Here is a 27,956-nt window from a genome sequence, read left to right on the forward strand (position 1 = left end):
TTTTTTTATGCCTACTACATAGTTGTTGCTTGCCATTGTCCTAAGAATTCCATTGTTCAGAATGACCATTTGATAAATAAAAACACTTTGACTTTGCTTCAAAAAAGTTTGAATGTAATGCTCTGTATTCCCATGCGACTCGAATGCAGCATCCAGGTTACTTCTCGTAAACGGGGCGATATTTGCATGAACAGCAGGAAGGAAGTTTTTGACGTTAATCACTGACAGCAGTGTCAGTTAGTAGACTTTTATGTAGTGTCCCGTTTTTATAACTCGCCTGAAACGGTTTTAAATGGGCGAGAAGGCGGAGGATTTGTAGGCTGGGACTGACACTTTGAGAGTATTCACAGTAGAAATGATCCTTTATCCAGCGGGTTTGTTGTTCTTACTGTTTGTGTCTCTGTCAAACGGTGTGGGGATTTTAAAATGGCCTCCCCTGACCTGCTCTCAACAGGTAAGCTAAGCATTTCACAATTGGTTGGGTAGAACGACAAGAATAGAAGAAATAGCTTTTGTTCTTGGCTTAGTACTTTTCAGTCATTATTGACCTTGTGGGTGAATATATTAGTGTAAATAGTCTAAATTAAATGAGACTAGTCAAGTTATAACTGCTATATAACTGTTATAACTGCTCTAAGCTTCCCAGCTAGTTAATGTAATGTAGTCTAGTTTAGGAGCTGACTAAATCTTCAGTCTTTTAAATCAGTGGTTCTCAACCTTTTTCATATCAAGGACCCTAATTTAGTCCACATTAGGGCCACGGACCCCCATTTGGTGAGATTTTCTCTCTTGGACCCAAATCTGAGAATATTTTTTATTGTTAAATATGATTTTGTCCAGAATTTCATGACTATCTGAGTTGTAGGTAGAGAGATAACAGAGATCACTTCTACATTCTATAATTGTTCTTATAAATGAAATAATGAAGTTTAACAATTCATCAATTTGCTGGGGACCCCCCGGAATGCCCTCAAGGGCCCCTGGTGGTCCCCGGACCCCACGTTGAGAACCAATGTTTTAAATCACTTCTGAAAAACATTTTTTAATATTCATGAGCTACATTGCTCTCTGTAACAGTTCTTAGATTCTTCTTAGTTCTCTCTTTATTGACTAATTTATTCTATATTCATTTTTAGGTAATGTTTTGTTTTGATGCCATAACACTAACTCTTCATGCTCTGTAAAGCACTTTGTGGAAAGATGCTATAAAAATAGGCTAAAATGTATATTGTAATTATGTTCTACATGAATATAGTTTTTCACTCTTGTCTAATCTTTTTTCTTTCCATAGGGTTTGAGGTGTACAGTCGACATAAGTGAGTGCACACTTTATTCTGCCTTAATTGTTATTTTAATTCATTTCTGTTTCCATATACTCTCATTTTGAGGGCATAAGCTTATGAAAGCAGGTATCTGTTTAGCATTCTGTAGACAAGGGTTTTTGAATTATTAGGAGGAACCTACATCATATCAGAGAGGGACGACACTGACTGGACGATATCCAATAGGCCAGTGGTTCTCAACGTGGGGTCCGGGGACCACTAGGGGTCCTTGAGGGGGTTCCAGGGGGTCCCCAGCAAATTGATGAATTGTTAAACTTAAGCATTATTTAATTTACAATAAGTTAGAGAATTAATATTTTGATCATAGTTTCACTGTCATCTCTCTCTTTTGGACAAAATCATATCTAACAATAAAATATTCTCAGATTTGGATTCGAGAGACAAAATCTCATCAAATGGGGGTCCATGGCCCTAATGTGGACTAAATTAGGAATTAAATGAACCCTTGATATGAAAAAGGTTGAGAATCACTGCAATAGGCCTATTTAATAAAAGTGTTGCAACCCTGCCGCAGACCCTCAGTGTCTCTGTCGTTGTCTAGGCAACTGCATGGACAGCGGATGGCTGGTTCGGAACAACTACACGCCCAGCGGCCCGGAGGATCTGGAGGTGGCGGTGGACACCAGGCGGGACGAGAGGGGAGACCTGCTGCCCGTGTTGGTGGCCCGCTGGAAGATAAAGGACGACGGTGGGTTGGCTGTCTGGGGAGATCAGGAGGATCTGGAGACATGATGTTCCATGGAACTCCTCCTGGAATATCATGGGATTGGGAGAGGTGTATTGTTGCTAGGGAAAGTCAAGGGATTTGATGAATTCTCGAGACTGAAAAACAAACTAGGAAGGAAGAACATTTTTAGGTCATGGAAGTGCTTGATTTAGTTATGGAAAGTCGTGGAAAAAGTCATGGAATTTTACATCAGGGCTATGGTGGGAATGCTGGACTTTTTTTACACATTTTCATTCATAAATTTCTACTTAATATGTGTTGGAATTGTCAGTATTTTGCATTCATTTTGCATACAAAATGAACAGAAAAATTACTTATTGACCTTGTTAGTGAATTCTCCATATCATAAAATACACATATTTAAAGCTACATATGCAAATGTGTTTTCACATTAGAATACCAATAAATAAATAGGACATATTACATATATATTACATTATATATTACAGAATAATACCTCAGGGAACTTGACCCACTGAGGGGCGGGACTACCAATACACTTCCTGCCTCAAGACAAAATGTCATATTGTGGCTTTATACATTTATATAAGCCAAAAGAGCATATTTTTGTATTTTCTATATTAACATCCCCTTACTTTTACTTCTGGGAATAGGGCATATTTTTTGTGGTCACTTAATGGCATAACAGTAGGTGTGCATAACAATTCCAACCAACAATACCATCATGTAGACCAGTGGTTCTCAACGTGGGGTCCGGGGACCACCAGGGGTCCTTGAGGGGGTTCCAGGGGGTCCTCAGAAAGTTGAATGAATTGTTAAACTTCAGCATAATTTAATTTACAAGAAGTTAACTCAATTAGATAATGTAGAGAGAATGATTAATTTCACTGTTATCCCTCAATACAGATGGGAATTCTGGACAAAATCATATCTAACAATAAAAAATATTCTCAGATTTGGGTCTGAGAGACAAAATTTCATCAAATGGGGGGTCTGTGGCCCTAATGTGGACTAAATTAGGGGTCCTTGATATGAAAAAGGTTGAGAATCACTGATGTAGACTCTTTCTTTAAAGCTTCAACTGACCTAATCCAATCAGACAGAAGCATCTCAAGGTGAAGTGACTGATGGTGTTTTCCTCCTCAGGCAGTATCAGTCACCTGAAAGCCACTGAGTTCCATGTTCTGGTGGTAACCACCAACCAGAACCTGTGTGTTCGATATTCTTTCCGAGATGAATTACCGATGCAAAATCTATTAGGGAAAAAGGTGGGTGGCTCACAATAAGATGTGATATATCCAGTTACTGAACATGCAGTATGTTCAAATTTCATGGCCGTAGTAATATAGCATATATTTCATATTTTGGTATATTTTTCATATCAAACCCCAACCCTCATTTTTCTTTGCTGTATCAGTTTACCATTTGCTGCTGCAACGACTCAATTCCACCACAGGGACCAATAAGGTTTCCTCTAATCTCGTCTCATCTTACAAATCCCATTATTTTGTTGTTCCAGTGGTCTTTCTCAGCAGACATGGTGGTGGTTGAACCTGGGCAAAAATATCGGGTGTCTGTCTTCAACCTCCCCAAACCAGAACTGGGCCACACCGCCTACAACATCGGAGAAGACACCACTGTTCCCGGTGAGTCGAGTCAAAACATTTAAAAACATCAAAATCGAATGCAGTTCTATAGGTCTAAATTTTTCACCATGTTTTGCAAAGTTTCATTTTGATGCCACCATAAAACTAGATAATGGTATTGACAGAGTGTTTACATTCTGTGATATTTAGAGGCAAAGTTGGAAAGTAAGGCAAATGAAATAACGCAAATGCCATGAATTGTGTAGTTCCACCAAAAGATGTGAGTAGGACCAGCAGTTAAATTCGGTGACAGTAAGTTGCATATCCACTGTTAGATTAACACAGAACAGGGTCAATACAATATGACAAGTATGGTGGACTTCATGTCCCTAAGCATTTAATTTCCTGTTGTCCTTTTTTTATACTGCTGATTTGTAGTTTCAGAACTCTCATTAGCTATGTTCAATCAGAAGTAGTCTTCTTTTTCTTTTGTGTTTTTCTTTTGTGTTTTTAAATTGGTCTAAAATCCAATTCCAGGTAGCATTAAAAAGGTCTTAAAAAGTCTTAGATTTGGCTTTCTGAAACCTGTGAATAGTCAAGAGAAGAATTTATTTACTTTGTTATTAATGCTTTATCTGATTCTAATCTGCTCAGGCTGTCAAGATCCCAAAATGAAGTGGACCAAGTTTTGTATAGAGAGAGGTGAGTAACGATGTTCGGTGATAGCCGCTAAATCATACATGCCATGTTGTGACGCATTGGTTTGTTGATCTACTGTAGGAAGTCTCTGGCAGCCCAATATAAGCCTGGCTCAGACCACTGGAGTCCAGGGAAGAGCCATGCTGGCTGTCAGCTTCAATGCGGATGAACTCTGTAAGAAATACACCGTTCTTGTTTCCTGCTCCACTATCCGACATTCAAAGAGCACATACAAGGTAAGTTCACACCATGTTGGACATTCAAGTGTTTCTGTATCTGAAGAATTGTTATGCGGTAGGCTATGTCACATGGAAGACAAATGCGTTTTCCATTTCAGTGATTTGACCCAGAACATAACTGTAGGTACTCATAACAAGAGCCCACATTTTGTACTTTACCCTAGTTGTTTTACCCCAGTTTCTTCTTCAGTACAGGAAACTCTGCATCCTGCCTCTCGATGCATTATGTTTTTCTGTTGATCTGGCAAAATGCCGCTCATTATATTTCTAAACCGCTCAATGTAACTCTGAAGTCAGAGACATGTCTTAATGGCGACTCATGTCACTCAATACCAAGGGTACGATACTGCAGCTCTTAATGTTCACCTTTCTATTTACTCTCAACCATGTTCAGTCAGTTACCACTGCCATTCAGTAAAAGCTGTAGACAAGTCACTGGTGTATTAGGGCAGTGGTTCTCAACGTGGGGTCCAGGGACCACCAGGGGTCGTTGAGGGAGTTCCAGGGGGTCCCCAGCAAACTGATGAATTGTTAAACTTAATTCAATTTACAAGTTAACACAATTAGAGAATGTAGGAGAATGACTATTTTGATCATAGTTTCACTGTTATCTCTCTACCTACAATACAGACAGTCATGGGATTCTGCACAAAATCATATCTAATAGTAAAAATATTCTTGGATTTGGGTTTGAGAGACAAAGTCTCTCCTTGATATGAAAAGGGTTGAGAACCACTGTATTAGGGCAGTGATTCTCAACCTTTTTCATATCAAGGACCCCTAATTTAGTCCACATTTTGGCCATGGACCCTCATTTGATAAGATTTCTGAGAATATCTGAGAATAATTTTATTGTTAGATAACATTTTGTCCAGAATTCCATGACTATCTGTATTGTAGGTAGAGAGGTAACAGTGAAACTATGATCAGAACAGTCATTCTTCTACATTCTCTACGTCTTGTAAATGAAATAATGCTGAAGTTTAACAATTCATCAGTTTGCTGGGGACCCCATGGAACCCCCTCAAGGACCCCTGGTGGTTCCCGGACCCCACGTTGAGAACCACTGTATTAGGGTGCATTCACAGCAAGCATGTTCTGAGCAGTTTATTTGAACTCTGGAGCGTTTCCTCATTTAGTTTGGTCCGTTTGGCCAGGTGAGAACAATGCCATTCGAATTCGGATGGCACCAAATAATGGCATCGAGACGCCTGAAAATGAGAGTCTAATTTCATTAGGAGTGAGAACATAATCCAAACCAACTACAGGAAATGACCCCAGAATGCAACGGGTTTATGGGTATAAGGAAACAGATGTTGACATGTGATAGCCAGCAGTTCCTCATGCTTGGAAAGCCTGGCATAACAAAATGAAGTCTGGACTGATGCTCATATTCAGCTGTTTCTTCATGTGTTCTTAACTGGTAATAATGCATCATACAATCTTGATGCTTTTACTCCAGAACAATCAGACATCACTGAATGTAACATTCAACCTTGAAGACTGGCCGAGATCTTGCTGCCAGTATGATGTTGAGGTAAGTCTGTTAAAATCCGTTCTTTGATCATTCTGTGGCTTGGTGTCAGCGCTCCTCTAAGAATTCACTACATCATATTTGATGCTCATGTCAGGGATAACATCCCCTGTCACTTCATTGCAGATCAAGCCCCACTTCCCACAGTGCCATTCAGACTGTACCCGGCGAAGACAAACTTTCAATATATGTGGCAGTAAACCCACAGGTATCAGATATCAAATATTATGTCCAGGTGGGTAAGTGACTGGATACGGGGTGTGTTGCCTGAAAATGACGAAAACAACAGTGACTTTGGTTGAGTTGCTATAGAGGGCTTTCGGGTGATATAACGCCCCCTTCTGGCAGCCATATTGGAGGTCCACAGCTCTTGGCAACAACAGCTGAGAACAGCCTACTGCTTTTCTAAACATATGACTGGACCATCTCAGCAGAATTCAATAGACATGGTTGGTTTCTGTGCTGTGTTTGACCGAGAACTGATCATTTCACCACTGATATATCGGTTTTTGTATTTTGTATGACCATCACTGCTAGTATATCTGGTAGAAGCTAGAGTTAGTAGTGGCTAGTGGTCACATATTAACATTAACATTGGCTGTTTTGCTAAATTAGCCTGCTGGCTAGCTAACAAAGCCATAAACAATCATTTTCAGATATCTCTTTTTCGCTGGTTGTTATACATTTAGACATTATTTGCACACAGCCAATTCTCCAATGGACCTCCATGATGGAGACTGGCGTAGTTGATTTGTGACACTTTTCGAGACTTTTGCATCTTTCGTAACTAGTTCACTCTGTAAAAGCAGCAGCAATGTTGATCATGGACCTCCGCTCTGATTCCCACAGAAAATCCATCAGATGGACCCAATGTCCCTGGCTACGCATTTATTGCCCTGGGAGTGGTCTTGCTGTGTGTGGTGATGGGATTTATTAAGTGTGTTCTCTGTAGGCACAAGCCGGGTAAGTAGAATATACAGTACATTTTGATTTATCTCACTATTGAATTCTACTTTTATAATCTAAATATATATAATCCTATAATCCTAATTTTATGAAAAAGCATTCATTGTATCGATTTATTTAGCCTACATAGTTCAGCAGTATTGCAGAGAGTGAATTATTCTGGTTAATTGCCATGCCTTCTAACAGCCACTAGGAGTCAGTTAACTGTGAGTGAGTTACTTCACAGGTCCATGAGTTGCTTCATATTTAATTTTATAATGGCATCTTATCTGTATTTACGTGTCATTTTCTCTTACACTTTCACTTTCAGGCCAACCCGGTGTTGCTGTCGTGCAAGCCGGAGGTGAAAAACAGCATCTACCCGAACAACCTCCCAAAGTGCTGGTCATCTACTCCCAAGACCACCGCCTCTACAGGGACATAGTGCTGAAGCTCTGCGCCTTCCTCCGGGCCAAGTGTGGCACCGAGGTGCTGGTGGACCTGCTGGACTCCACCTCGGTCGGCACCGTGGGCCGCCTCCGCTGGCTGGAGTGGCAACGGCGGCAGCTCAAAAACCCTTCCGACAAAATCCTGGTGCTGTGCTCGCGGGGCGTCCAGGCCAAGTGGAGAGCCATGTGCGGCCAAGGCCAGGTGACGCTGCGAGAGGATGTGCTCTCCCATACCGACGACATGCTCATCCCCTTCCTCAACCTGTTTCTGCCGGACATGCACCAGGCAGGCATGCTGGGCAAGTACATGGTGGCGTACTTCAACGACGTAAGCAGCGAACAAGACGTGCCGTCCGTTTTTGACATCGCGGTCAAATACAAGCTGATGAAGCATTTCGAAGAGCTGTACTTCCGCATTCTGGACATTGAGAAGTATCAGCCGGGTCAGGTAAACCACATCGAGGGCATCGGCGGGGACGAATATTTCAACTGTCCCTCGGGTAGAGCCCTGAGGAACGCCATCGAAACTTTCCAGGCCTACCAGTTGGAGAATCCCGATTGGTTTGAGATGGAGTGTGTGGGCAGCGAGGAGGAGGTGACCGCCGAGTCCAACCTCCTCATTGACCAGCTGCAGATCCCTCCAGTCCTAGAGTGTGTTCCTCTAATCAGAGAAGGGCTTCCCGTCTACATACACGAGGTAGAAATCAATGAAAACATTAACAGTGTTCACATCGTAACCCCTGAACTGAACCCAGAGGGCGATGTGACAGTAATGGAACTTAAACCAAGGGTCAACATTGAGCCCCAGCATCTATATCCATTCAACCCGGCTGGAGTGTTGACAGCTCACGTGTATCCTCACGGCCCTGGTCCAGAGCCTTTCTACATGGTTGAACCTGCTCTGAACAAGCCGCCACCGCTGACAGAGAACTGGCTCCACCTTGAGGAGAGACTCATAAGTCCAGTTCCCGTTGAGGATGAGGAAGAGGATTCCCTTCTGCCTGTGAACCAACCCTCCCCTCAGACAGACCAGAGACTCCCGGCCTTACAGAAATCCCTCAACCCTCTGGAAACACCATGTGTAGGCGCGCAGGTTGAATACCTCCCCCCACCAGAAATCGACCTCTCTCAGCCCGTCGAGATGGAGGAGGAAGAGGTTATGGAGCCTTGCGGAAAGAGTCCAAGCAATGGATCTGACCAAGGCTACATGTCCAAGATGTCCTCCCAACACGAAGTCCCCGTCGAAGAGGATCCACTGATGGCTCTGGCGAGGCTGCAGGAGGAGCTGTTCGAGAGAAACCACAAATACACCGAGATAGGCCCCTAAGCTTCTTAGGGGGAAACGTATCCCCTTTCACTTTTAAATCTGTGGTGTTCAATGCATTCCAGAAGGAACTTTTAGACGTACCTACTTTCCCTCACCCTGCCTCGTCTACTTACCTTGTTTGCCTACATTTCCCAGAATGACTTTGGACAACCCCCAGATAAGGGGTGCGAACTTGTTGCTTTGAATCAAAGAGGGTGGTATGGACATGACATCATCGTCGTCTACATTTGACCAGTTATGCACAGGAAATTTTTCATTTAATGACAAGGGAGGTTTTAGTTATATACAATAATGGATCAAACAGCACTTACCATACTTCTTCTGCTCTCTCTTTACATTATACAAGAATCGCTTTGTACAGTACTTTCCTCAAATTTATTTCAGTTTTCAACCACATAATACTCTGTTGTACATCTACAGTACATAGATTTGATTATATCAATACAGATATACACCACACAATTTTACAGGTAGAATTTGCTTTCTGTAAACAATAGCAATTTTTCTTTTCCCTGTAAACGATTTTGGAGAAAATGATAGCCCATATAATATCAGGACATAGGAAAGTGTTAACATTTGCACACACATTGTGTTTTCTCATCACACACAAATAAGAAAAAACGATTGAATCTGTGTGGCCTGATCGAGTCCTTTGAATATTCCATGTCCAAGAAAGCGGTGTCCTTTGGTAGTATTTGTGTGATGATGCACTGTGCTTGTTAGTACAGGTTAAAGGCCTACTGTATTTAAGTTTAGAAGAACATGTAAATAAATAGTCTTGTGATATATCTGTCTGGTAAAGCCTCATGTGCAAATCCAAATAAACACTGTTACAGACCCTTTCCAACCGCATTAGGTTACATGATGCATACATTTGTGTTACTGGCATAAGGAAATTATACAAAATAGTATAAAACTTTTAAATACTTTGGCAAGATATGATAAGCAACAAACAAATGCAAAAAGCCGTTTTACTGTCGCATAGTGCAATCTGACGAAACAAAGCCAAGAGAACCAGTTGAACCCATGAACATTAATATAATATCCTGTATATACTAACACGCTAACACATCAGCTGCTCTGGATTTTGCGATTCTATATGTCTCTCTGTAGGGAAATAGTCTTTCCAATAGTCAGTTAATATTCAAATAGTCAAATTTATATTTAAAGGCAATTAAATCGAGAATGCCATCGCTCAATTTGCTGGTCTTCACATAATGAATGAACAATACAGGCACAACAAACTGAAATGTATCCTCATTGGTTACTGTTTCACGACTCAGAACACAGGAATAACACGCAAATTATTTCTCGATTTCATCAGTCCTCATCAGTCCATACCCTCCCGCCACACTGCGTACAAGGCACAAGTCAACTTTAACCTCAGACCTGCATAATCTGCTCACTCTTGGAGAAGCAAACAAAATTAGAAAATTGCACAGACTCCCCTCATTCCCTCAGTTCCGTTAAATTCACTTCATTAATCAATATTTACCTCTCTATTGAAGAAAAATAACAGGTGTAGGCACTGAAAACAAAATCACACCCCTCTGGACCATATTGCACATAGTCTTCAGTCACAATAAATAATCTAAAATACTTGTATCAGCCATGTTCTTTACCCACACAAAGCATTATTATAAGCTTATGAAACAGTGATAGTGATAGTGCTATGACTTCCTATTTTTATGCAAACAAAGCTGGTGTCATCTTAATACGCCTAGCAAATACTGCACTGACCCACTTAAAGTTGATTTGGTACCAACTGTGTTGTTCTTATTATAGCACCTGGATGCAGATTGTCTCCCATTTTCACTCGGAAATGTATAACTGTGTAAGATATTTACATACACTGCAAAACCAGATGTGCCATTTTCAACACATTGGTGTGTTTAGTTTGGGACGACACCGATTTGTGTTACTTATTAACACAGCATTTTTTGAAGGTCATGTACCATTTTACCATCAATAAATCATTAGTGCATTCATTTTGAGAAAATAGTATAATTACCATAAGCAGTGGTGGAAAGTAACTAAGTACATTTACTCAAGTACTGTACTTAAGAACAATTTTGAGGTACTTGTACTTTACTTGAGTATTTCCATTTTATGCTACTTTGTACTTATACTCCACTACATTTTAGAGGGAAATATTGTACTCTTTACTCCATTACATTTATTCCACAGCTATAGTTACTACTTACTTTTCAGATCAATATTTTATATTTAAAACATTTGATCATCTTTATAAAATAACCATAAAATAGCATTGTTATAGATTAGACTACCCAAAAGTATAGCTAAATTGTTAAGATTAGCTTCACGTTGACAACTTTAAAATGCTGCTTACATGTACATGTATGTCAATAAATCAGTATTAATATTCCAATAATTTATGAAAAATATAACTCTCTAAATGGGGACAGTTTGCATAATGAGTATGTTTACTTTGATAGTCTAAGTACATTTTGCTGCCAATACTTATGTACTTTTACTATTTGAATGCAGGACTTTTACTTGTAATGGAGTATCTTTACATTGTTGTATTGCTACTTTTACTGAAGTAAAAGATCTCAGTACTTCTTCCACCACTGACCATATTGTGTGACACCAGGTCAGATTTTGGCGGGAAATCTGCTGGATTGCTTTACGGCACAAAACAGTTAAAGTAGCATTAACTTGTTACTAACATAGCTTGTGTCGAAAAGTAAGACAAATATGCATTGTCCCAGACTAGACAGACAGATGTGTTGAAAATGACACATCCTTTTTTTTTTTTTTTTTTTTTAGAGTGTAGAGCTCCTGTACACAAGGTGTCATCAATCAGCATATAATAAACAGGCCAGTAAAGGTGAGTGTTTTTGAGTAAGGGGAAGTTGGATGAGGTGCGGCCCTTTAAATGACACGTCAAAGTGAACAGTAGCCAATGACCTTTGAAAGTTTTTGTGACGTAAAAAAAACGGACACAAGAAGTTAAGCAGTAGCATAGCCAACAAAATCAATAAAAACCCTTGTTGGCCGTGTCTCCGTGTGAAAAGGGCTGTAGAAAACCTGTTTGCGATGCATGAACTATATTACGCACAAGTGTCTACTCTACTCTCAGTACCAGAAACAGCATTTAGAATCAGCACAGACCGGTAGACGATACTTTCAATATAAAACACAAATTTACATCGAGAGTTTGGAATCAAACCAACAGGATTTTTTGAAATTGCACTTTGCCTTTCCAACACCACACACACACAGTCCAGCAGTTGTCACTCTTAAAGTGCCTTCCATTACGAGTGCAATGGTTGAATTCACAGACTGAACGAGCACAACTCAACAGGGTCCAATACACTGCAGTTGATTCTCCAGTTGTTGTGTTGCAGGTGTTGGGTTTGACTGTAGCACCTGTTGACCCTGGCCTGAAGGGAGGGAGCGTCGGGAAGTTGGAAATTCCGACTTCCAACTGGGAAAAATGGAATGACTCGAGCCCTCCAAGTCGGAATTTCAAGCAGGAAACGTCTGTAAACGCGAACCAGCATGACTTTTTTTTTTTTTTTTAAAACGTGATTACACACCTCAAAATGCAGTCTCAGTTCGATTTTTTTCAGCATCGCGTGAACTCAAACCCATCGAACGCCTGTGTGGTGAAATGGTCGAACGTATAAATTTAGAAGAGCAAGCGGAGGGTCTGCACCCAGGCATAAAAATAGAAAGTCGCTGGTGTGTAGGAGAAAGTCACAAGAGTTCCCACACAGCATTAAAAATGGGAGCTGAGGTTTCAGTGTCGGTTGCAGGTTTTATTTCATGCCGAACTGAGAAACAGCCCCAGAAAAAAAAGAAAAAGACATGACTTTATCAGCACTTTTTCAGCACAAATCCCTTTTTTTTTTGTCTCGGCATGAAATAAAACATCAACTCCTCTCTCTCTTAACACTGTGTCCGGAACTCTTTGCCACTTTAAACATAGGCTATACATTTGAAATGTCAAGTTGCACTTACAGTAGCTAACCTTCTATGCTAACTTGCTGGCTAATGTTGCTAAATATCACTGACTTAACATTAGCTTGTTGGTTTTGCGTTGGCAAAGAATATCCATGCGACCCGGCCGGAGGTTGTGATTCTGACCCTAGAGAATGCGGATTTCCGATTTGCACCTGTGACCTGAACGCAGCATGAGTCCTCCAGATTCCCGCCGTCAGTTTCCCAGATATACCGGAGGTCGGTGGGGGGGGGGTATGTGGTCTAGGACTGGGTCACGGCCAAGGTGTTCACATAGCCGTGGGGACACATGTCGTTCTCGGACACGCAGTGGGAGAACTGGGCCGGGTTGCTGCCGCTGGTCAGCCGCCTCATCCCGCGCACCGTCACGCACTGCTCCACCAGCTCCAGAAACTTACACACCAGGAAAAACATATTTTTGAACATGAACACCGAGATGGGCATCTTGTAAACGTAGACCTGGAAGCACCGGACCACCAGCAAGGGAGCGTTGACCACCAGGCCCGTGACGAACCTCGCCCACAGCCACCGGCAGCGCAGCTCGGACGCCGTGAGCTCGTACAGCCAGATCACCGGCACGGCCAGCGCGACGAAATACACCGAGATGACGGTGTACTTCAGGTAGACGGTGGGTATCTCGTTCCGCAGGAGCATCTCCACCAGCGTGAAGCCGTCCAGCAGGTCCAGGCAGGTGCTCATGAAGCAGCTCTGGGAGTGGTGGCGCGTCGCCCCGTTTAAATCCTCGATGATGGAGTTGATGAGGCAGAAGAGCAGCGGCGCGGAGAGCAGCACGATGATTTTGAAGCCGGTCACGCCGCACGGGACTTTGAGCGCGATGAGGTCCAGGATGGACGTCTCCAGGATGAGCACCACTTTCGGCGTGCAGGCTATCACGTAGATGAGCCAGGCCAGGTAGGCGTAGGTGAACTCCCCGAGGTTGCAGCCGAAGATGGAGCTCTTCTGGTGGAAGCCGCAGGCCCGCTCCCGCTTGCTCCTGGCGTTCCTCATGAAGAAAATCCCCCAGCCGGAGATCACCACCAGGTCCGTGGCGATCCACGAGCACCAGTACAGATCCGTGAAGATGATGAGGTAGAAGTCCAGGATGCCGCCCTGGAAGACGAGGAGGAGGAAGCAGAGCGCCTTGTACAGCAGGTTCCTCTTGGATTTGTGCACCAGGAGGGGAGCGGTCTGCATGAACTCCCCCGATGTCATGATGCAGGCGGCGGCTGCGGCTGAGGAGACCAGGGGCCGGATGCTGCTCTCCTCCGGGTTGATGCTGCCGCTGGTCGTCTGGGTGTCCCGCCTCCTGCTCAACAGCTGCCCGGCTTCAGGGGACGAGGAGACGGGGGAGTCTGGGCAGATGGTCGCTTCGGATCGGGGATAGTCGGCCTTCGGATTGTCGTTCCCAGTTTCTGAGATCATTGTATTTGCGCGGTCGCCTCCCTTTCTCCTCTTTTCTGCCTCCCTGATGCTTTTAAAGGTGGAGGGAGACGGACGCGCGCAAAAACAAGGCATGGATTACATCTGATGGAATGGACTAGAGCCGTTTATACATAATAGACTCAGGAAAAATCACCACATAGGACATTTTCCAGTGTTAATTTTCAGTGACAATATATTGGAGGTTTTTTTTTTATCATTATAATGGAGAGCAGAGATCAACCAAAAATCACCACAGATCTATTTGGAAGCCGTAAAAACTCACTCTAAGATGACCAAATAATATCTTGTCAGTCATCAGTCAATTTAGTTAATATGTAATCATATTTGGAAGTTTTGGCTGTAAATGATATTATTTGCAGGGATTTAGGGTTTAGTGGATTGTTGCCCCTGTAAAATAGGCAATAAACCAATAGTAGATGGTGTTAAAATATAATTTGACATTATAATAAAGTGATTTTAATAACCGAATTGGATGGAATACCCTATTCATAGAGGGTAGGTAGTCATTATAGGCTGAAAGATCTCAATGTCACTTTCAGTTTTCTTAAAGTTATTTAATCACAGCCTATTTATTGTGAATTCACAGCCCAAGTACCTGACTGGAGGAAAACAGGTTCTTTGACCACAAACACATTAAAATAAATAACACATAAAATAATTTCACTCCACAAAATACAGACTTTGATAATAAACTTTAATTTCAAGTTATGATGGATGGCTGTGGAACATAGAAAACACACATTTCAGTATAAACATATGCATTCCAATGGAGTTCAACAGGTTGCGACCAGCTATCTGGAGTCTGTGGATGGGCGTCTTTTCAGCCTGGCTTAATATGCATTACTCACTTGAAGCAAAACAGAAATATCTACAGTTCAAAAGACAGGTATTCTGGGAGGAAAAAGATTTAAAAAAAAAAAAGACATTCCGCCTCTTTATTTTCTGCATTTTAAGTCTGCTGATGTGAAGAGTCCAAATCACGAGTGTTTACTCTTAAGCTTGGTTCGAAGGAAGTCAAGACTTTGACCTTTAGGTACCACAGGTGTTTCCTGGATGCTGAGATTCAGGACGGATAGCAATGTGCATTGGGGCCCATAGGGGGGGGAGGGGGGAGGGGGGAGGGGGGGAAAGTCTTTGTAGAGATAAAAAGTGTTCACCTGTATTTCGGGGAGGGAAAACAGGACGTAAGAGTGCGATTGTGCATGAGAATAAGTGAAGCCGACGGCTGCCTCTACCCGGTAATCAGTTCAGTGCACGAGAAGAGGATCAATCCAAAACCGCCACGCTAGGGTTAGACCGATATATCAGTTTGCCGATATATTTGGCCGATATTGGGGGAGATATATATATATATGGGTCAGTGTGGTCTACCTCTGATACGATGGAGGTTCTTTCCTGACCACAGCTACAGGAAAACAGTCTGGAAAAACCTGACGTGACATTTGGTTTTTGACAATTTTATGTATTCGTTTAATTGTTCAAAAATGTTTTTTGTGAATTCTTCATCTAAAAAAAGGCAGTAATGTATCCCAGAGTTTCCCTACTATAGAATAGGGGGTGTAGGTCGAAGAATCTCATTAGTCGTGGTTTTAATAGAGAGTTTTAGTGTCCCATGATGGTTTAAATGCCGTTTCAGAGTCAAATTCTGAATACTTAACACTGAGTATTTGTAACTTTTTGGCATGAAAATGCTCAAATTTAAGTAGATTAATATCGGCACAAAATATCAGCTATTTGGCAGCTTCAAAAGCCCATATCGGTCGAACCCTACACCATGACCATCACCAGTACAGGAAGTGGAGTTAGGTGCATCCTCAGAGTCTCAGAAATATGTACAAACACCTGGGTAAATGATAAGTCAAACCCACACCCACAAATAAACTTGATAATGTTTATTAGCGATATTCAAAGAAAAAAATTATACCTTTTTTGTTAATTCTTATATCGTTTTCTTTTTTATCGTTTTGTTATTTTTTTTCTTTTTTCCTTTTTACATGAACCGCACGAGGAAAGATCCACAAGGACAGGTTTCTAGAAAATGTTTAGCACGAGCGCACCAACCTCTTGGATTTTTTTGTTTTTGTTTTTTTTTTTGTTTTCTTTTTTATTACTTTTATTAATGGCCTGCTATTAAAAGGCACTGCCACAACACGAGGGGGGGGGGGGGGAAAGCTACTGTCCATCACTCACACAAGACAGTCCATTCTAGTGTCTAGTATAGAGGGGGAGGAGGGGGAATGGGGCTTTTTGGGAAAGGGCGGGGGGGGGTAGTTAGTTAGTGGGCAGGGGTGCTATAGGTAAATTTCGTAGATATCGTCCAGCTCTTCGTGAAACAAGTCCCATTCGTCCTCTGAGTCCGTCACCTCGTCGTCGGTCCCCGCGGCGAGCAGCATGAGGAGCATCTCGCTGAGCTCGAACGTCACCATCTCCTCGTCCTCGTTGTCGAAGGAGTCGGTGCTCTCCCGCTCGTCGAAGATGTCCCACAGGGGCGTTCGCCTCGAGTTCTGGAGGACAGAAGGGGGGGGGTGAAATGTTAAAAGGGGTAATCCAAAAGTTACGGACGTCTTTTTCCTTTGGATTTTTATTGGTGATGAGGTTTTGAGTGTCTGTAGGTGGCGCTCTTTCGTTCGTCTGTTCAGCCGTGGTGGCTATCGCTGCTCATGCTGACTACCCAGTTCTTCTTCTGTTTATTCATAACAAACCAGACACGCCCCGGGGAAGACCTACCCGTCCGGTTCATGAAAGCTTTCATGTTTGCTGTGCTATTGTGTTATATCAGCTGGTGACAGAGATGCACATTTTAAATGAAAATGCCCCCAATTATTACTTAAACTAATGTGAGAGCGTGCACATTTGAAAAAAAGAAAACTTATCTCCTGCTACTCCTACCCATTTAACTTGGAAACATATTTAAAAACACCACATACAAAATGTGAACTTCTGAAACCAATACTGTACTAGGACCTGGCAGAAATACTGTACATTTTGGCTTTCCAGTTGTTGTATTTCCAAATAGCTGATGGTAAAATATAGCAGAAGCACACCTCTGGTGAAAGACCAATTGTTTTAGTGAAATGAAAAGCTAGAATGAACTGGCTATAGGTTGAATCGCTACCATGTAATGTCAATTGTCTGTCCAATGAAGCAGAAATGCCAAAAAATAGTCTTACAAAAAACAAAACAACAAGAATTTCAACTGCCCATTCCTACTCTGAATGTCAAGTTGCACATTTTCTATTTTTAGGAGTATCTGCTACTAAAATGGCAGTATAGCAGTAGGGCTGAACGATTTTGAAAAACATATCTAATTGCGATTATTTTGACTGATATTGCAATTGCGATATGATTTGCGATATGAGAGGGAATGAACATTTTTACATCATTATTCTCATTTTCATTGAAAAACGTATTAAAATGATTATGGTGTGATTTTTGCGGGGATCTGCACCAAACAAAGATGTTTTCTTAAGTCTGTAGAATATGATGTGTAGGCCAGGACATCTCTGCAGCACCACAATATTTCATTTAAAATGGTATTTTGACACATTTCGCCTTTAACAAACATTGCGCCTCCTGCGATGTGAAAATTGCAGTAGGCCATATTGCGATTTCGATAAAATTTCGATTCATTATTCAGCCCTATAAAGCAGCCAGTGTTAACACTCTTACCCGGTTCCTGCCGTTGGATCCCGCCTGCCTTCTCTGGGGCTGGGCTTCCTCCAGCCGTCCGTCGGGAAAGGCGTGCTTGTAGAAGCAGTTTGAGCCGAAAGGGCAGGTTCCGCGGCCCTCGTCGAAATATCGACATGGTTTACTCCTGGAGGACGCAAAATGGAAAAAGGGGCAATACACACAGCGGGTTAGATCACGTGCGGTGCTTTATAGATTTCTCAATGTTTCAGGACACGAGAAAACAAGACAGGAGGAAACAAGCAACATTGATTGCGGATGCTTGAGTGATGGATGTTTCTCAGAGGAGCTCTTCATCAATTAAAAGGAGATCTCATTTACTTAAGTGCTTGTTTCAGAGGTGGAGTCTGTAGCGAGCGCATTGATGTTTTAGAATTTGTGGTGGCTAAGTATAGGAAATGCACTTATTTGTACCCCATGCCATCCTTGTATTTCTGGATGAGTTTCTGCTTGTCGTCCTTATCTTCAACCCAGTACTCGCTTGGGATGACGAAGTTGGATGTGATCCGACACTCTGGGCAAGACCTGCAAAGAGACAGGGTGGAAACAGGTCAAATATTTTAACATGATTGCAATCATTCTAACCTGACATGAATAAAAAAAAAATAAAAAAAAAGACAAAATCGGTGGAAAGCCATGAGGTACCTGTTACCACCAAAACCGTCCATGTTTCTTCAGTAGATCTCTGGCTCCAGTGCTCCATCCTAACACTTTAGCATACACTATGTTGAGTGATAGTTGACTCTATGCTAACATTTTATCATACACTATGTTGAGTGATAGTAGACTCCATGGTAACACTTTAGCATACACTATGTTGAGTGATAGTCAACTCTATGCTAACATTTTAGCATACACTATGTTGAGTGATAGTCAACTCTATGCTAACATTTTATCATACACTATGTTGAGTGATAGTCAACTCTATGCTAACATTTTAGCATACACTATGTTGAGTGATAGTCAACTCTATGCTAACATTTTATCATACACTATGTTGAGTGATAGTAGACTCCATGGTAACACTTTAGCATACACTATGTTGAGTGATAGTAGGCTCCATGCTAACACTTTATCATACACTATGTTGAGTGATAGTAGGCTCCATGCTAATACTTTGGTATATGTGGCTTTTCTAATATAGCCTGTAGACACCCATTTTAAAAATGAAATATCATTACCTCAATATAGCCAATGTAGCTAGGTTTAATTTTGGAACTATATCAGGTGAGTAACCATTTTGGTTGTGTTAATTTTACCTCCTGCACAAAATTACCAGACTCAGCCACATATCATTTAAAATGACTTAACATTTAGCTTTAGAGCTGCTACAACCTCTCATTTTCTCACTTTTGGAATATACTAGTCACCTACTATCACTCACTCACTGCTATCAAGCACTGGAACCAACAATCAACCTGGGACACATGGATGATTTCAGTGTCTATTTCCAACAATAGGCCCAAAACCTGCTGTATTCCTTTCACTATTCCCGAGAAACGAGCGAGTGGAAGTGTGGCCATTCCAAAGAATCGCGTGCCTGCCCTCCCCTTCCTGCGGCTGACTCACTTGATGATTTTGCTCTCGAACTGCTTGGCGCTCCTCCATTTGCGAATGCACTTCAGACAGTAGCAGTGGCTGCAGTTGGAGAGGATGCCGAAGCGGCGCTCGCTGGGGTTGGCCTTCTCGAACACCACCTCCATACACACGCCGCACATCATGTCCTTGCTGCGTTGGATGGCGAACGAGATCTCCATGTCTTTCTCGTGGGCCTCGATGCAAGCCTAGGAGGAAGCAAAAAAAAAAAAAAAATCAATGAACCACAATCGCTTCCCCAATAAATCAGTTTTCATTTCAACTGTGGTCCTCAGATGCCGTTTCACAGGATGACAACAAACCATGGGAATGTTCCCACTGAGCCCCTTGATGTAAAATTCCATGCCTTTCCATAACTATGTGGAAGCGCTTCCATGATCTAAAAATGTTCTTCCTTCCGCAAATTTCTATGATATTCCAGGAATTCCGTGACAGTGGGAAGCCTATGCATGTAGACCAGTGGTTCTCAACGTGGGGTCCGGGGACCTCCAGTGGTCCTTGAGGGAGTTCCAAGGGGTCCCCAGCCAACTGATGAATTGTTATACTACATTATTTAATTTACAAAAAGTGAACACAATTAGAGAATGTAGAAGAATGACTGTTTTGATCATAGTTTCTCTGTTATCTCTCCACCTACAATACAGATAGTCATGGAATTCTGGACAAACTCATATCTAACGATAAAAATATTCTCAGATGGGTTCGAGAGACAAAATCGAATCAAATGGGGGGGTCCGTGGCCCCAATGTGCGCTAAATTAGGGGCCCTTGACATGGAAAAAGGTTGAGAACCACTGAGAATCCCCCAGCCGGAGGTACTGTGTTTATGGTTCATGTGAAATCCCATGGCGGGGTGCGTTTGTAACCGTTACCTTCGTGTGCTCGGAGCGCTGGGCGTTGTCGGTGGGGTGGAGCACCTGGAGGCCGCACATGTCGCACACGTCGCCGTGGAGGTAGGCGCAGTTGAGTCCGTAGCGGCACTCGCCCACGGCGGCGTACGGACAAAGCTGCTTCCTCAGCTCTTTGTCCTCCGGCGCGGGGTCTTTGTCCAACTCCTCGATGAGCGGGACAGACCCCTCCACCTTCACCGGCTCGGCTGCACCCGCAAACAGTCCGCCATAAAGGGAGGGAACGGCGGTGTTAAGATACTTTTCAGAACCGTCTAGAGCTAAGTTCATCTTTTACTTTGAAATCAATCATTTTCAGGGTCATGGGCCATCATCGGTCCGATTTCCGCACTTCCTCGTTTCCCCTACCGGTGTGATTTTTGTGTCATGAACGATAGCTCCGCCTGGCGAGTCACTCACCCCGTCCGCAGTAAGGCTGTCCCGGAACGAACTCGGCAGCGTTGACCCAGTCCCGCGCCCCTGGGCCGGGTGTCGGTCCACTGGGCTCTGGGTCCGACGGGCCGGCCAGCGGGAGGGGGGGCAGCGGCAGCGCCTGGGTGGTCGGCGGCTCCTCCTGCTTGGCTGGTTTACAGTGTTCAAACCTGAGGAAACACACGGGGGCTCGGACTGTTAACGATCAAAGCTTTATTTTTAGCTTCGTTGTTCTAAAAATAAAGTTGGCAAAGCGCTTCACAACAAACATCGGTAGTAGCCTACAGGTTTTAAAGAAGCAGGCTTGTGACTTCAAATCCCCAGACCGGCTGGGAAAATGTGAGTGGGGTGAGTGAAAGAGTGACACTCTCCTCTCCCTCAGGTAATACAGTTGAGGCGTCCTTGAGCAAGGCACTGAAGCCCCAACTGCTTAGTTGCCAACAGTAGAAGACTGTGGTTGTACTGGGCAGCTTCCAGTGTGAATGTGTGGAACTGTATGAATGTGAAGCAGGACGTTGCTGGAAAAGAACTTGGAGGTCAGTTGACTTTTCCTGGATGAATAAAGATTAAAATTAAAATAAAAGACATACAAACAAGGTTTTACCAGAAACAAAAATGACATAACCAACCAAACTAAAACTGAGGATGTTTTTTTAGTTCCTGAAAAATTCACAGTATTATTGATTCGTGTTAGCCTGGTTGTTGCCTGGCTAGTTGACTAGGTTGGATAGCCAAACATTGAAACATCAGTGTAGTAACATTATTGAATAATGGGATTTTTTTTTTTAAATCACAGATTGAATAGCTTTGCATGAATTTAAAAATCTTATTTTCAGAACATTCCCCACAGACTATAAAAATGTCAAAAGTGTAGATCAAAAGTGTATTTATAGAGAGAAAACAGTAATGAAAGTCGGTTAGTCAGCTGTGAAGGAGAGATTCATGCGCAGCCATAACCTGCCTAGCATATCCACAAGGTGTTGTGTTGATTTCATCATTTGCTTTCTCTATGTTCTTTATTTTGTAAAGTATTATCCATTTTTTTTTGCTCAATTAAAAGAACCTAGTTTGAACTGTCTATCCTCTCGTACGTTGTCCATTGCATGGGAAAGACCATAACACTGTCTGTTTTTGTTTTATATAACTCATCTGAATACATTTTAAATCTGATACTTTTTTAGGTGAATATTTTGGTTCTCTTTCCACCCCTTTAAATGACTAACATATTGTTTTTAGGTGTAGGCGACTCTCCGCTCTCCTTTCACAGAGGGTTTCACAACCTCCCTATGTGACACAGAGATTGTTCAGCCTTGATCAAAACATTAGGCATACATTGCATCATCTTACATCATGTTCTAGAGACGAGAATACAACAGATAATGTGTTATCCCAGTCATATGTGTCAGATTAGCCCAGAGAGCCACTTCCCCAATTCATACGGAAACTAATGTCACAAGGTTATCAATATTTATGTCCTTCTTCTATAGATCGCCCAGGGCCTCTGTTTTCAGAACTGCTGCCTCATTGCCTTTTCCCCAGCAGCTGTTATGCATTAAAAGAACAAAGAAAAAAAACACATGATTCCACATGGATGTGATCACATGCTCTATTTTCGATAGCCTTGTCCTGAAAGATAAAGGCTTAAATTCAGCAAAGCAAAATATTTTAATGAGTAAAGCATAATGTGCAAGACCACCACTGTGGTGCTAATCTGTGGGCTATATTTAGGCTTCAAACCAGCCAACTCACTAAAAACAAAAATGCCTAGGTCTGAAAGCAGAGGGCCGACCTCTCTATGTTTTCCCCAGTTGAGATAAGGTTGTTTCCGGAGCCCTCACATATACTCCGGGTGAAACTAGGCCATGGTCTTTACCCTGTGATGGCTACTGGCGACAAAACAGTACCAGAATGGAGTGTATCTTGTATTCCTGGGTACATTCTGTTCTTTGGTGGTGTATTTTTCTTATTCCAGTAGATAACTGGCCAAACGCAGACAACGTGACATCACGTCCAGATATTACCAACACAGCTACAATGGAGTTTGATAGCAGAAAATGTTTCAGTGACCTAAAACATCATCAGGAATCATCAGGTTTTGGTGTCAGTCCCTCAGAATCAAAGAGGGACTTTGGGCTTCTTTCTAGAGCCGCCATTCTGCACCAAAGTTCAACAGTCATACAGGGAGAAATCCATCGTAGAAGAGGGAGCGATACCAGTTTCTCCACTGACAGCAGCCTCAACGGACCAGAATGCATTGCAGGCACAAGACAGGTTGTGTTTTGCGTAAGGGGCATGGCCGGCATCATAGACACACCCCAATGTTCACAAACTAGTTGCCTAGCAAGCTATGAGGGGTTTTTTTACCAAAATTTTGACTTTGATACCGATACCAACTTTGGTACCTCAATATTGGTACCGAATCGACACCTTATAAAATGAGACGTAAACTCAACATAGCTTTTCAAAAATATTTATGAACAAAATATCTGACAAACAAAACACACAGCCTCTTCCTGCCTGCCTGAGAAAGCTTACAAGCTTGAAACCGTTGCATTGCTGCATGCATTATATAAGCCTTTTGTGTTCATTTGTGGTACCAGATGCACTACGATATCTAACAGTGAAAGATCTGAGGGGAAGTGATATCAGATGATACCAGTCTGTGTGGTCCACCTCTGATACAACGAACTCCTTCCTGACCACAGCTACAGCAAAAGAGTCTGAACCTGACATAACATTTGATTTTCATGTAATTGCTCACTAGTGTTTTTGTAAATAAATTCTTCATTTAAGTGCAGTAATGTATCCCAGAGTTTTCCCTACCATTGAATGGGGGGGGTGGGGTTAGCGGCCCTAAAAACCGCTAACCCTAAAAGTTAATTAGTCCGGGTTTCAATGAAGAGTTTTAGTATCCCATGATGGGGATTTTCCACTCTGACATTGCCTGAATACTTGGAATTTGGCATAAAAATCGTCACATTTAATAAATTGAATATCGGCACAACAACGGCTTCAATACAAAAATATCAGCATCGGCCTATAAAAACAGCTGAGACCTATACCGGGGCATCAAAGGAAGTACTATGTAGCCTAAACAATGTTATCTGAATGCGACCTTAATGAGACTATGCACTACACCCACAGCATTACTGTAGCTGCCCATTATAACGCACATGGAGATGTTGTTCTGAGAGTTTTTAGGGTTATGCGCCATAGAAACTTCTTTATTTCTGGTTATTGCATCCAGATTGAGTCCAGTTTCATTCCATCACAGCGGAGCCTCAGCTGTCCTATATGGCAGATGCCTGGACTGCCTGTTAGTGCGGCCTCAGTAGGGGAAAACAAGACAACTCCGCCACAGCTACAACACACCATGACTAATACTCGCTGACAGCCGGTGCACGCAGCCATAGAAATGGAAGAAATGCCCTTATCTCTCCTCCAGCCTCCTCCACGTCGCTGAGCTCCGCCGGAAACCCACTGCTAACCAGTCTGCTCCCAGAAACCCACTGGAGCGCTGGACAAACAGGGGGGAGGAGGAGGAGGTGGTGGGAGGGGGGGGTGCGAGCGCTATGCATAAATAAATGAGAGAAGAGGGCGCTGCAGCAGAATGGCAGAGTGAACTGGGTGAACCCAGCAACAGCAGAAGGGGGTGGGAGGGGAGGGGAGGGGAGGGGGGGGGGGGGCACTTAGAGAAAGGGAACAGGAGGGAAACACAGAGGGTTATGCAATTGCCATGCAGGCTGCAGCGCACTCTGTCTGGCCCTGGGGGATGCAAGAGAGAGAGAGAGAGAGAGAGAGACAGAGTCAGGGAGCGAGACAGAGCCCCATCACAATGGATAGAGCCCAGGGAATTCGACCATAATAAACCCCCACAGCGGGACCCTTTCTCTGGAGTCTTAATACAGCCTGTGGAGCCCCAAGGGGTCACGGAAATAATGAGGACACCGCTGCAACTCCATCATATGGACGGAGGAATGCGACTTATCATCAGCGCAACAACAACAACAACAACAACAGCCCCACGCTGGATACTCCAGACCAAAGACTCCGCGCGAGCAATAGGCCGGCTATAGAAACTCATTCAAGAGAAATTACCACATACCCAAATAACAAAGGCTTCCTTGGTCCTGTCGGGGTAGCCCCTGAGCAGCCCTGGTAACTATGGGGATGCTCCTGAACCCAGACATCAAGCAGACACTGTCTGTACAGGCGGGCTGCTGCCGTCTGGGTAAACTGAGGCTCTACGACACAAACTGGGAACCTAATCTGCCTGCCGACGCTTCTTAAGATGGAACTTAATGTCAGATGCGATGAGACAAGACCTAAAGGATAGGACAGGATAGGATCTCAGGATTGTGGTCAAATCAGCAGCTTGTGACAAAACACAATAAGAACACAGTGTTCACATATTAATCATATGGTCACAAAGGCCTATGGAAATCAAAAGGCACGACAGCAATATAGAGTGAAGTCTACTCTATGGTAATAACATTGGACAGCTTACACGCTACCACCACGTTAAGACACTTAAAAAAAATATCACATAACGCAAATTTAAATACAGTTTCATTCGGTACAGCAATGCCACAGGAGTGAGTCCAGCTAACAGACTGTATGGGAATCTGCCACAGACACAGCAGCACCGACAACAACATGTTGACATTAGGAAGGAGCATTCTCAGGTGTCAGATCCACTTAAAGAGCCGTCTGCAACACTTCTGAGAAGCCCTGCCAACAAAGCTGCTGTCATTTGGCTCAGAGCGGGGGGGCCAATTTTAGAAAGAAGTGGCAAAACAGCGTGAAAAGTGAAAAGTGTACATTTGTAGGATGTGTCAGCAAGCCTGTCAAAAACAAGTGGGCCTTCTCAAAAATGACATCCACGCTCGATTCCCGTTCCTATTCCATATAAGCTCGATCAGAACAGATTCCAGTAGTATCTTTACCTGCAACGGTCCCCATACGCACAGTTTCCCTTCTGAAAGAACTTGCAAATCATGGCTGCAGGTTTGCTGCTGGCGAGATCATGAGAGTATCGACAGTTCTCTCCTTCTTTGCAAAGCCCGTGCATGAAATACCTGCAAACACAAAAACAAGATGAATTAGACCTAGTAAATGATGTGAAGTAACAGCTAGAGGATGGTGTAATTTGTAGAGGGGAATATAACAGTTGTGCATTTTCAGATCCGCATTTTCAAACTGAACGCGCTGTTATTAAAAAAAAAAAAGCTAAACAGCCGACTAGTAACGTTACGAGACCCGACAAGGCAGCTTTGAATATTCGTTACAACCTAACGCTCGTCTTTCTTTCACTTTCATACTGGTATTCAGCTACTTTTTAGCGAACCGTACGTTACGGTCACAACAAACAATTCAATTAACAATGTTACAGGCTTGGTGCGGCGCCTCGGTGGAGGTCAATAATATCTCAACCAGGAAGGGAAGTGATTAATTGACTGTTGTGAATTTAAACTTGCCAACTAGCTAGCAGTTCCACCTTAGTTGACGTTAGCTTTGGAAGAGAAAGCTTGGCGGGTGTCTGCGAACAGCTCCGGGTTTTAGCCAACATCCCTTTGTTTTAGACCAGCGGATGTTGCTAGCTAAGCCTGGTTTAAACGGACAGTGAATTACAAAATAACGTAGCAAACTAAGAGCCCCGCTGGTCTACCACACCAGCCTGCTATGTGACCACAACACAACAACACAGTACAGCTTAGCCGTATGGGCTCAGAAGACGCTGTTGTCAGCCGTTCGCAAATCACCGTACCGCCGCTATTTTCACGTCAAACGATAGACAATATCGCCGTCTTCGATATCATAATACTCTTTCGTCTTGTCTTACCTGCAGGTTACGTGTTTGGTCCAGCCTCCTGTTACTGCTGAAGCCGCTGTAGACGCTGCTGCTGCCTCCGCCATTGCTGTTTATGTTGAAAGGCCACAGCCGGATGTTCCGTAAAGCTCCGCTCCAGTTCGGGATGTTCCGGATAACTCCGCTCCAGTTCGGGGGTTCTCGGAAACTCCGCGCCCTATTCTCACCGCTGAGAGGCACCAGTGTCACAGTCAGCTGTTGTTGAGGCGGTCATGACGCCCAAACCTCTAGTTTAATATGTCAAAACGCCTCTTAAACATCATTGTCTTTAGCAGCTCGTATGGCATCATAACTGGAAATGTAAAAAAAAAAAAAAATCACAGGAATAGGAATAGCAGAATCCTCCACGCTAATGAAAACCTGTCAGTGGACCAGTTTATTGTCACACTGAACAGGCGGGGTGGACCAGAGTGTAATTTGTATTTATTTCATTGGATAGTTTGAGTTTCTGGGGATCTAAACTACACCGTTGCTGATTATTAACCTGAAAAAACCCTCTCAAAATCCCTCAGAAAATATGACCAAAATACTCCACCTGCAGTCTCTTACCGCTAGAGGGCACTGAGGTGCGATAGAGTCGGGTAGCATCTTCATCATCTTGACAATATATTAGTATCCTATAAATTGTTTCATGGATTATGAATAGCCATGGCATGAATATATTATGCAAATCTTAATCGTTTCCCCCAAGAGGGAAGATGCAGGTAACATGATGCAAGGAGTTTCCTATATGATGTCCTCTGATGATATTTGTCCTCTGATTATACAGGTGTGTGTGTGTGTGTGTGTGTTAGGATTAGGTTTAGGTTCGTATAGGGTAAGGATTTGAGTTTAGGATTAAGAGTGTTTGTTAATTTTAATGAGGTGCAATCTCAAAATAAAAGTGAATCCAATACATATGGGATTCAATATGGGGAGAAAGAGATTTATCATGTATTACCTTGTTGTACAGTCTCATGTCACTGTACTGGTGGTATGTTGGGGTGATGTTGTTATGTCATTAAGCTTTCAGCTATCAGATGATCAGTTAATGTGTGTTAAGGAAACACAAGGTCGGTTGCTAGGAGATTAGAGCGGAGAGACTCTGCTGATTGGACCGCGAAGCCTGAGAGTAAGAGGAGATGAAATGATGATTGGCTGGCTCGGCGTGCCACGAACAAAACAGAAGAGGAGTGTGTGTGTGTGTGTGTGTGTGTGTGTGTGATGAGTCGGTGGGTAGGTTTGTGGGAGTGCGAGTAGTTATGTG

The 27,956-nt window shown here is 43.0% G+C and overlaps 3 protein-coding genes across 3 annotated transcripts; 1 reads left to right on the plus strand and 2 right to left on the minus strand.

Annotated features, from left to right (window-relative positions):
- The first annotated feature begins 206 nt into the window (after positions 1-206).
- Positions 207-10,714, plus strand: il17ra1a (interleukin 17 receptor A1a). Its single transcript, XM_071539084.1, has 11 exons — positions 207-454; positions 1,292-1,316; positions 1,885-2,031; positions 3,178-3,299; positions 3,551-3,677; positions 4,272-4,319; positions 4,398-4,552; positions 6,018-6,092; positions 6,216-6,297; positions 6,939-7,052; positions 7,366-10,714. Exons 1-11 carry the CDS (start codon positions 356-358, stop codon positions 8,808-8,810), a joined length of 2,439 nt encoding a protein of 812 aa, XP_071395185.1. The 5' UTR covers positions 207-355; the 3' UTR covers positions 8,811-10,714.
- A 2,326-nt stretch (positions 10,715-13,040) lies between these two features.
- On the minus strand, positions 13,041-14,219 carry tmem121b (transmembrane protein 121B). Its single transcript, XM_071539085.1, has one exon. It carries the CDS (start codon positions 14,217-14,219, stop codon positions 13,041-13,043), a length of 1,179 nt encoding a protein of 392 aa, XP_071395186.1.
- A 705-nt stretch (positions 14,220-14,924) lies between these two features.
- mkrn1 (makorin, ring finger protein, 1) lies at positions 14,925-26,757 on the minus strand. Its single transcript, XM_071539080.1, has 8 exons — positions 26,684-26,757; positions 25,788-25,919; positions 20,830-21,011; positions 20,395-20,618; positions 19,497-19,711; positions 18,342-18,452; positions 17,910-18,054; positions 14,925-16,744 (listed from the first exon to the last, which is right to left on the minus strand). The coding sequence occupies exons 1-8, from the start codon at positions 26,755-26,757 to the stop codon at positions 16,532-16,534; spliced, it is 1,296 nt and encodes a 431-aa protein (XP_071395181.1). The 3' UTR covers positions 14,925-16,531.
- Between the last annotated feature and the right edge of the window lie 1,199 nt (positions 26,758-27,956).

The sequence above is a fragment of the Centroberyx affinis genome, unplaced genomic scaffold (genome assembly GCF_046629955.1).
Source record: "Centroberyx affinis isolate AG114_WGS23_722 - 3 ecotype Tasmania unplaced genomic scaffold, CSIRO-AGI_Caff_v1 ptg003391l_1, whole genome shotgun sequence".
In the NCBI taxonomy this organism is placed as follows: Eukaryota; Metazoa; Chordata; class Actinopteri; order Beryciformes; family Berycidae; genus Centroberyx; species Centroberyx affinis.

What these genes read in the sequence shown, in the direction of transcription:
- tmem121b (XM_071539085.1), bottom strand. Translation starts at nt 14,219, where the DNA reads ATGATCTCAGAAACTGGGAACGACAATCCGAAGGCCGACTATCCCCGA.
- il17ra1a (XM_071539084.1), top strand. Translation starts at nt 356, where the DNA reads ATGATCCTTTATCCAGCGGGTTTGTTGTTCTTACTGTTTGTGTCTCTG. An exon ending in GAGGTGTACAGTCGACATAA is followed by an intron (nt 1,317 to 1,884) that starts GTGAGTGCACAC and finishes GTCGTTGTCTAG; the next exon opens with GCAACTGCATGGACAGCGGA. An exon ending in TCTCTGTAGGCACAAGCCGG is followed by an intron (nt 7,053 to 7,365) that starts GTAAGTAGAATA and finishes TTTCACTTTCAG; the next exon opens with GCCAACCCGGTGTTGCTGTC.
- mkrn1 (XM_071539080.1), bottom strand. Translation starts at nt 26,757, where the DNA reads ATGGCGGAGGCAGCAGCAGCGTCTACAGCGGCTTCAGCAGTAACAGGA. An exon ending in ACCAAACACGTAACCTGCAG is followed by an intron (nt 25,920 to 26,683) that starts GTAAGACAAGAC and finishes TTGTGTTTGCAG; the next exon opens with GTATTTCATGCACGGGCTTT. An exon ending in AGCGCTCCGAGCACACGAAG is followed by an intron (nt 19,712 to 20,394) that starts GTAACGGTTACA and finishes GCTTCCTCCTAG; the next exon opens with GCTTGCATCGAGGCCCACGA.